This window comes from Notolepis coatsorum (assembly GCF_963971535.1).
Source record: "Notolepis coatsorum genome assembly, chromosome: 13".
NCBI classification, from domain to species: Eukaryota; Metazoa; Chordata; class Actinopteri; order Aulopiformes; family Paralepididae; genus Notolepis; species Notolepis coatsorum.
Window position 1 is genome coordinate 125,431,382 of NC_140177.1, and position 9,514 is coordinate 125,440,895.

The 9,514-nt window shown below is 44.2% G+C and overlaps 2 protein-coding genes across 2 annotated transcripts; one reads left to right on the plus strand and one right to left on the minus strand.

Annotated features, from left to right (window-relative positions):
* Nucleotides 1-204: 204 nt before the first annotated feature.
* dnaaf6 (dynein axonemal assembly factor 6) lies at nt 205-7,546 on the minus strand (the record flags this gene model as incomplete). The annotated part of the gene is made up of 5 exons (XM_084327794.1): nt 205-446; nt 594-679; nt 1,661-1,757; nt 5,724-5,829; nt 7,540-7,546. The coding sequence occupies 5 exons, from the start codon at nt 7,544-7,546 to the stop codon at nt 317-319; spliced, it is 426 nt and encodes a 141-aa protein (XP_084183920.1). The 3' UTR covers nt 205-316.
* Nucleotides 7,547-8,410: 864 nt separating this feature from the next.
* Nucleotides 8,411-9,506, plus strand: apooa (apolipoprotein O, a). Its single transcript, XM_084326995.1, has one exon. The coding sequence runs from the start codon at nt 8,444-8,446 to the stop codon at nt 9,083-9,085; it is 642 nt and encodes a 213-aa protein (XP_084183121.1). The 5' UTR covers nt 8,411-8,443; the 3' UTR covers nt 9,086-9,506.
* The last annotated feature ends 8 nt before the right edge of the window (nt 9,507-9,514 follow it).

Sequence of the window (9,514 nt, forward strand, 5' to 3'; positions counted from 1 at the left end):
GTAAAAAAATCAGTTTGGCTGGTAAAAAAAATCATCTACTCGCCAGTTGGCTGGTAAGCCAAAAAGTTAGTTTCCTCCCCTGCCCTGTTACTATCTGTCTTGTCCTCCACTCCGTGTTCAAAGGCCCTGATGAATAGCCTGTACTCCATAGGCCCAGGGTCTCCCTTGAATATAGGAATCTGTTGAGGGGGCAGAGTAGCATGGTTTTGTTGCTCTTTTTTTTTTTTTTTTTTTTTTTTACATCACAGTGAACATTTCCCTTGTACATTCAACATTCCCTGAACACTAGATGAAGTGTGAAAACTGTTTGTCTTTCTCATTGCAGGTTGATAGAGTCCATGGGGCGGTTCATTAGTAAAGTGATCTCTAGCTCCTCTCGATCACTGTAGAACTGGGCCTTTCCCTCCTGGCTGTGGACCGGGTGGGGAAGATGGAGACCTAGTTTACTGTAGAGAGAAGAAGAAAACAGGTTGTGGAGAGAGAGAGAGATCTGTTAAATCAACATCTGGGATTGGATAGTGTGAGATAAAGGGAGAGCCATTTGAATTTGGACTGGGTTTCTCCCCATCAAGGGATAAAAGTGCATCCTTTACTATTTTGGTGTCCGCAGATCAAGGAATTTCTCTTTTACATCCAGGAACACATCTGTCGCTTTGGTGTCTGGCAGCTTGACTTTCACCTGAGAGGGGAGGAGAGTTAACAGTGTTAACGTTGCAACAATGATTAGACACATATTCAATAATGTACACTTGAATATAAACATTCAAGAACATACATAATTATTGATTATCATTTGGTGTATTCTGATTCCACTATTCAATGCCAATTAAAGCAGGTGATGGGGTCGTTTTATTAAGGGAAAGAAAACAACAACAGTTACCAGTATGGCTTCACAACAACAGTTACCAGTATGGCTTCACAACAACAGTTACCAGTATGGCTTCACAACAACAGTTACAAGTATGGCTTCACAACGACAGTTACCAGTATGGCTTCACAACAACAGTTACCAGTATGGCTTCACAACGACAGTTACCAGTATGGCTTCACATCAATAGTTACCAGTATGGCTTCACATCAATAGTTACCAGTATGGCTTCACATCAATAGTTACCAGTATGGCTTCACAACGACAGTTACCAGTATGGCTTCACAACGACAGTTACCAGTATGGCTTCACAACGACTGTTACCAGTATGGCTTCACAACAACAGTTACCAGTATGGCTTCACAACGACAGTTACCAGTATGGCTTCACAACAACAGTTACCAGTATGGCTTCACAACGACAGTTACCAGTATGGCTTCACAACGACAGTTACCAGTATGGCTTCACATCAATAGTTACCAGTATGGCTTCACAACGACAGTTACCAGTATGGCTTCACAACGACAGTTACCAGTATGGCTTCACAACGACAGTTACCAGTATGGCTTCACAACGACAGTTACCAGTATGGCTTCACATCAATAGTTACCAGTATGGCTTCACAACGACAGTTACCAGTATGGCTTCACAACGACAGTTACCAGTATGGCTTCACAACGACAGTTACCAGTATGGCTTCACAACGACAGTTACCAGTATGGCTTCACATCAATAGTTACCAGTATGGCTTCACATCAATAGTTACCAGTATGGCTTCACATCAATAGTTACCAGTATGGCTTCACAACACATGGAAGATGGGTCCTTTCTGCTCATTCCCAAGAACAGATCCTCTGTCCGCACAGTCTGCTTCAAGATGATTTCATATCTGTGCATGCACACGCACACACACACACAATTAATATTCATCTTGTCGCACCAATGTGACAGCTCATCTGTGAGAACCCATAATGAACACAGAAAGGCTTGTGAGCCAGTAGTAATTGGCATTGGAGTGGGAATCTGGACCCTATGGTACGGCACCTTGCATGGCCGCCTCTGCTGTCGGCGTGTGAGTGAATGGGTGAACGTGAGGCATAAGTTGTAAAACACTTTGGTTAAAAGTGGTTGTGACTTTGATTCTATTGATTCCAGTCATATGCTATGCTGCCTTGAAAACGTCTCACTTAGTGCCCTCTCTAAACTGGTTGGCGCGGCTAAACCTTCAACCTGTCTGTTTGACCCTCTCCCAGCAACTCTCATCAAAAAACTCTTCCCAACTCTAGGCCCTGCCCTACTCAATATCTTCAACACCTCTTTGTCTACTGGCGTGGTGCCCCTGGCCTTTAAATCAGCCGTCATTAAACCACTACTTAAAAAACCGAACCTCGACCCTCTAATCTTGAAAAATTACAGACCTATCTCCAATCTCCCATTCCTATCCAAAGTGTTAGAACGGATCGTCGCAACGCAACTTACTGACCATTTATCAAACAATAATCTTAATGAATCATTTCAATCTGGCTTTAGAGCCTTACACTCCACCGAAACGGCGGTTACCAAAGTCACAAATGACTTACTGCTCTCTCTTGACTCAAACCTCACCTCTGTGCTCTTATTGCTTGATCTCAGTGCAGCCTTTGACACTATCGATCACTCGATTCTTCTAGGTCGGCTTGAGAATCATGTTGGCATTCGGGGTCTCGCACTAGCTTGGTTTAAATCCTATCTAACCGATAGAACACACTGCGTGGTCTATAATGATTTAACATCTGAGACCCTCCCAGTGCAATGCGGTGGGACAAGGCTCTGTCCTGGGCCCTTTGCTATTTTCGATTTACATGCTACCCCTCGGCGATATCATACGCAAATTTGGCATAAACTTTCATTTTTACGCTGATGACACCCAATTATATATACCTATTAAGCCAAATGATTCCTCCCAACTACAAAACCTTGAGGCCTGCTTGCTTGCCGTCAAAAAATGGATGTCGCAAAACTTTCTACTCCTTAATGCAGATAAAACTGAGATGTTAATTGTTGGCCCCCCAAACCACAGAGGCCTGTTTCAGGACATCTCCCTCAACTTTGATACTTGTCATGTATCCCAGAGCTCCACCATAAAAAACCTCTGAGTCATTTTTGATTCCTCCCTCTCATTTAATGCACATATAAAAAATGTCACCAAAATTGCATTCTTCCATCTTCGTAATATCGCAAAAATACGCCCCATTTTAACTCTGGCTGATGCTGAAACCCTGATTCATGCTTTTGTCTCATCACGTCTGGACTACTGTAATGCACTTTTTTCAGGCCTACCTAATTCAAGCATCAAAAATCTTCAACTCGTGCAAAATGCGGCTGCACGGATACTAACTAGAACTAGAAAATTTGATCACATCACACCAGTTTTGTCCGCGCTACATTGGCTTCCTATCCAAGCCCGCTCTGACTTTAAAGTGCTACTCCTCACCTACAAAATTTTAAATGGGCTTGCACCGCTCTATCTATCCGATCTAATCTCCCGATACTCGCCCGCTCGTGCTCTGCGCTCACAAAATGCGGGGCTTCTATCGACCCCTAGGGTTAAAAAGAGATCCGCCGGCCACAGAGCCTTTGTCTACCGCGCTCCCTACCTGTGGAACAAATTACCTGCCGTCATCAGGGGCGCCTGCTCTGTCGAAGCTTTTAAATCCCTGCTTAAGACTCATCTTTTCTCTCTCTCCTTCAACCTACCTTGATCTCACCTGGTCGGGGACTGACCTTTAGATTAATCTGTGTAGTTTAGTTATGGTACAGGGTACTACATGGTACCACTGGGTAGTTTACTATAGGGTAGTTTAGTTAGGGTACAGGGTACTACATGGTACCACATAGCTCTACATGGCACTACATGGAACTACATGGCACTACGGGGTACTACATGGTACCACAAGGCACCACAGGGTACTACATGGCACTACAGGGTAGTACAGGATACTACGGGGTACTACATGGCACTATGGGGTACTATAGGATACTACATGGCACTACGGGGTACTACATGGCACTACAGGGTACTGCATGTCTGCTCCTTTGCAGCACCACAAACATGGGAACTCTCTAACTCTTCCCCCCCCCCCCCCCCCCTCCCTCCCTCCCCCTTCTCTCTGAGTACCCGTCTCCTGGCGCTGACTAAGGTGATGGATGCCTCGGGGTCTTGGCCAAGCTTGTAGTGACTGCTCTACATGCACCTCCGAGGCCTTGGATCAGTTATTCACCGCCGTCTGTCTGTGGTCCTGTCAACTGATTAACAGACTGTTAACAGATTAACAGTCAACGCGGTTTCATTGCTGGGTTAAGTACTTCTATTCTATTCACATAATACGCTTACTTCATATATCTACTCCATTCACATATATGCCTACCACTTGTATCTATTGCTATGTCCGCCTACTACAATCTCATGAGCTGTCTAACGCCTGTCCCGTCTCCCTGTCTTCCTATGACTTGCTGTCCTGGAGTGTTGACCGGAGTGTTGGACGTCCCGTGACGAAGGCCGGGAGATTGCGACCCCCTCTGCGTGCCCCCCTGTCTCCGGAGGTCTCGTAGTGGTGACCGGAGTGCCGGATGTCCCGCGATGATGTCGGGGAGTTCGCGACCCTCTCTGCACCACCCCCTATCTCCCTGTCTCCGGCTGTCCCTGAGCAACGACCGGAGTGTTGAATGTCCCGTGACTAAGACGGGGAGGACGTGACCCTCTTTGCGCCGCCCCTGTGCCTCAAATAGATCCGCTATCAACTCTATCTTTAATCTTTCAAAATGTTCAGTTGCTATCGCTATTAGCTCTATCTTTAATTTTTCAAAATGTACAGTTGCTATTGCATGCACTCATCTGTGTTTCACTACACACATGAGTGCATGCTTACCAACTGTCCGTCTGCAACACTACTATCACCGACATCTAAGAAGGGAGATCCCCCCTTGAATGGCCCTTCTAAGGTTTCTCTCCTCCACACTGCCTGTGGAGCTTTTTTTCCCTATTGTTAGGTTTTAGTGAGTTTTTCCTTACCTTCGCGTGGGGTATGTCTGGGAGTGCTTGCATTCTTTCATTTATTTGCATTCATCTAAAAAATGTTTGGACCTTATGGTGTTCTTGTTCTGTTCTTGACTTATTGTTATGTTGTCTTCTTGACTTGTTTAAAGAAGACCTGTACGGCCCATGGGGACATTAACGTGTGTTGTCGGGCCCTATAAATAAATTTGATTTGATTTGATTTGGTTGTTGTTGATGTGTTGTATTCCTACGTTCTCTGCACTTCCCCGTTACAGATGTATGTATATGTATAATGTCTGCCGTCATTGTCATTGTTGTTTGTTCAATGGTGAGACCAAAAACTAATTTCCACATGAAATTAAACAGTGAAACGAAACGAACGAAACAATCCTATATAAATGCAGTCCATATTCTGCATTTATTATATTTTTTAATGTATTTATTACGTTGTATGCTTGACGTCCTACAGACGTTCTGTCCTTTTCCACTTGCTTTTATGGCTCAGCCTGCACAAAGGCAACCATAGTAGATATTTTATAATAACTTAATAGCTAGTTAACTCGTACAAATTATGTCACAAAGGTTTTAAAGGAACACGCCAACATTTTGGGAAATTAGCTTATCGTCTTCTCCAGAGAGAGACAATAAGATAGATACCAGTTTCCTCTCTGTGCGTTCAGTAGAAAGCTATCTGGCTGCACGTTAGCCTAGCTTAGCACAATGAATGGAAGCGGACAGTGCCGGTTTGTGTGTGTGCTGCCCAAATAAAGACTTCAAAAAAGTCCAGTTTATATATGTATTATAGGCACGTTGTCTTACTCTGGCTGTGGACGCAGGTCAGCCAGGTCATCGTACTGGGAGCCTTCCGCTACCTCCTCCTCACTCCAGATATCTTTACTGTTCTCCTTCATGTAGGTTGTTGACACTGTGGGAGAACAAACAACACTTGAGCACGCCATCTGGTGTGTGTCTATTGCGATGTAGCTAATTCTAACAACAAATTAATTATAAACAAGGAACAGAATCTTACCTTCTCTATCTTTGCTGACTTTGAGTGGAGGGCCAATATGTCCGGGACCCAAATAGGCAGAGGGTTTGACGTTCTGTTAGGATTACAAATTATTATTAGCCAAGATTGCCTAAGGCAGTGGTTCTCAAATATCTAATATTTTATTCACTAGAAGATATCCCGTTGAGAGAATGTGTAAGAATCACTATTATGATCATATAGGTTTCACTCTCTCCACTGTCATCTCCCCACCTATAGATTATGGAATTATTTCAGCAATTATCTTCTCAGATGCGGGTCCGTCCCTGTGACAAAATCATATGAAATTGGGGTCCTTGACATGAAAAGGTTGACATGGCCTAAGGAACATGAACATACACCAGAGTACAGCAACTTGCAATGGGCCTGGTCTACAAGATACACTACACGACCAAGGTACCCATGTACATGTCAAAATACTTCCCAAAGGTCAGTGAATACCACGATCACAACACCAGAGGGAGCTCCACTAATCATGTTAAACCCAGATACGGCTCAAACAAGGGACTAAACACGTTTCGCAATTATGCCACATCAATGTGGAACGCCCTACCCAAAGCTGTAAAGGAATGTGAATCACTACCCACTTTCAAAACCACTCTCAAAGAGCACCTACGAGAGACTGCAATTCGAAACTGGCCCCTGTAAATGTCCTAACACAACCACCCCCTCCCCCCCCCCCCCCCAATGTACAGTAAATTACCAAGTATGGTCTTGTCAATATTCCAATGTACAGTTTTGCTTGTTCAGTTGTAGTGTACCCCCCCCCCCCTCCAATGTACAGCCCCCCCACCCCCCCCCCCTACCCAACCTCCTCCAATGTACAGTTTCTATGTCAAATGTATATACTCTTTTCTGGACTCGTTTCGTATCACAAACAGTACTGTATTTGCAAATCTGGTATGTCATAAATGTATAGATGTAGCAGTACTGTCTATCTGTATGTAATGTATGTCATATATGTTATGGTGAATTGAAAATGGGGGACCCTGATGTAAACAAGACGAAAGTCTTTCTCTGGTCTGCATCCCCTTAACAATTGTATGTATTGAGCTGTTGATTGATTGATTGAAAACTTTATTAACAGATTGCAGAATGGGTACAATACAGTACAGCTCAATACATACAATTGTTAAGGGGATGTAGACCAGAGAAAGACTTTCGTCTTGTTTACATCAGGGTCCCCCATTTTCAATTCATCAGGACATATATGACATACATGACATACAGATAGTCAGTACTGCTACATCTATACATTTATGACATACCAGATTTGCAAATACAGTACTGTTTGTGATACAGAAGGAGTCAGGAAAAGGGAGTATATACATTTGACGTAGAAACTGTACATTGGAGGAGGTTGGGTGGGGGGGGGTTGGGTACACTGGGATACAGTACTGTATACTGTACCCATTCTGCAATCTGTTAATAAAGTTTTCAATCAAATTCAATCAATCAAACCAATCTTACCACCAACTGTAACAATGTAAAGTTATCTCCTTACTTTACAATAATCTTCCTCGTCATCGTCGTCCTGCCGAGTAGATAGCAAGGCAGAAAGTGCCTGCAATGATGATACTCCCAGACCATCCATTCTTACCAAACTGCTGTGATATTGTTGATATTGTTTTAAGTGGTGAGGCAGTCGTGAACAAAACGAAGGGTTAAGACATTGTTTGCCTAAATAATTCACAAGTAAAGTCGTATTACCACTTGCCTATACCTAGGAGACGCAAGACTTTGTTTTTTGTTAGACGCAAGGCTTCCCCGCTGCCATGGAAACCAAATTGACGTCACATACTTGTGGAGAAAGCGAGCGACACACAAGTTTGATTGATTGAAAACTTTATTAACAGATTGCAGAATGGGTACAATACAGTACAGCTCAATACACACAATTGTTAAGGGGATGCAGACCAGAGAAAGACTTTAGTCTTGTTTGCATACGAAATCAATTATGCCTAAATATTTTGAGCGTGTAGGCTATAGCTTTATTATAATTTTAACTGGCCAAAAATAAATAAATAAACATCTTCATTCCAAAGAATGCTTTAATTGGCTCGTCGTGGCTTGAAAACACAAGGCTATACCCAATGGGGTACCACGTTTACGATTTAAACAAAGTTTCAGTGACCCGTCACCTGAATGAATGAAAACTTTATTTAACAGATTGCAGAATGGGTACAATACAGTACGGCTCAATACACACAATTGTTAAGCCGGGGATGCAGACCAGAGAAAGACTTTAGTCTTGTTTACATCAGGGTCCCCCATTTTCAATTCATAGTGATTGAGAACTGTGGCATAGTTATCAAAATTCTAATCTCATTGTGAGATCGTTCCTGAAAGGGGTTAACTAATAATGAAAGCATGGCGATGGGGGGAATTACAGTAGTAATAATAACGACTTCGCTCAGTTCTCTTGACCGAGAGTAGAAGCAAAAGGCAGCGACTGATTTGTCCCCGTCCGGACCCCGTAGTGTCTGCAGCCATGCTCAAGGTGACGGGTGTGGGCGCCGTGTCGGGGGCTCTGCGGGTCATGTCGATCACGGTGTTCGCTGCCACTGAAGAAGACAATCAACCGATCAATAATACCACTGTGAACAGAGACGAGCTCTCTCTCTACACCGCGGCCCTGGAGCACAAGTGTCGGTACGTGGAGGACCGCGGGGCCCCGGGCCGGCTGGAGCAGGGGCTCGCCGCCCTCAGGAACATGGCGGAGCCGCTCTCGACCTGGTGTCAAGGCGCCTACGGGAAAGTTCAACCGAGGTTCCAAGGGGCCCTGGAGATTGGAAACGAGAGCTACGCTTTTCTCACAAACCGCCCGGCGGATTTCTACCCCCGGGCTGGAGTGATCGGTTTCGCCGGTGTCGTGGGCCTGTTTTTCGCCAGAGGCTCCAGGATTAAGAAGCTCGTCTACCCGGCGGGCCTGGTGACCGTGGGCGCCTCCCTGTACTACCCCGAGGCGGCGGTCGCCTTCACCAAGTCGGTGGGGGACGCGGTGTATGACTGGGCACTGAAGAGCTACGTTGCCATCGACAAAATAGCGAAAACCAACAGCAAACCAGTGGCAGAGAAGCAACTCGAACAAGAGAAGCCGGAGAAGAGCACGGCCACTGGCTCGGAATGTTAATCACAGTGGCGGTGTACCCAGATCAACCCCATAGCAGATTAGCAGCCGTTCTTGTTAATGCACTAGTACTAATGGTCTAATGTACGTCATGAGACTAGCAATAATTGTGACTTTTGTCATGCCCAGCTTTTTGCACTAAAGCTCTTTGTATCTCAGGAGGGGTATGGCCTTACACAGGGGTTTATATCTCAATTACAATTCTGATTTGAATGTATATTTATACATATTTAGAGTCTGTGTCGTTAGTTACAAATGTATCCTAATTGTATGTTGCCTAAGAATCGTATCAAATAATTATTGCCTATACACTGCTGAATCGGATACCTTGAATGGTCCATGTCAAATCTGTTTTCTGTGCAATATGACAATAGTAAATAAGTACATGTGTGTACATCTTAATCACCATAAAAACATAACATTATCTAAAGT

Bases quoted from the DNA above. Each gene is read 5' to 3' on its own strand.
- apooa (XM_084326995.1), top strand. From the start codon at position 8,444: ATGCTCAAGGTGACGGGTGTGGGCGCCGTGTCGGGGGCTCTGCGGGTC.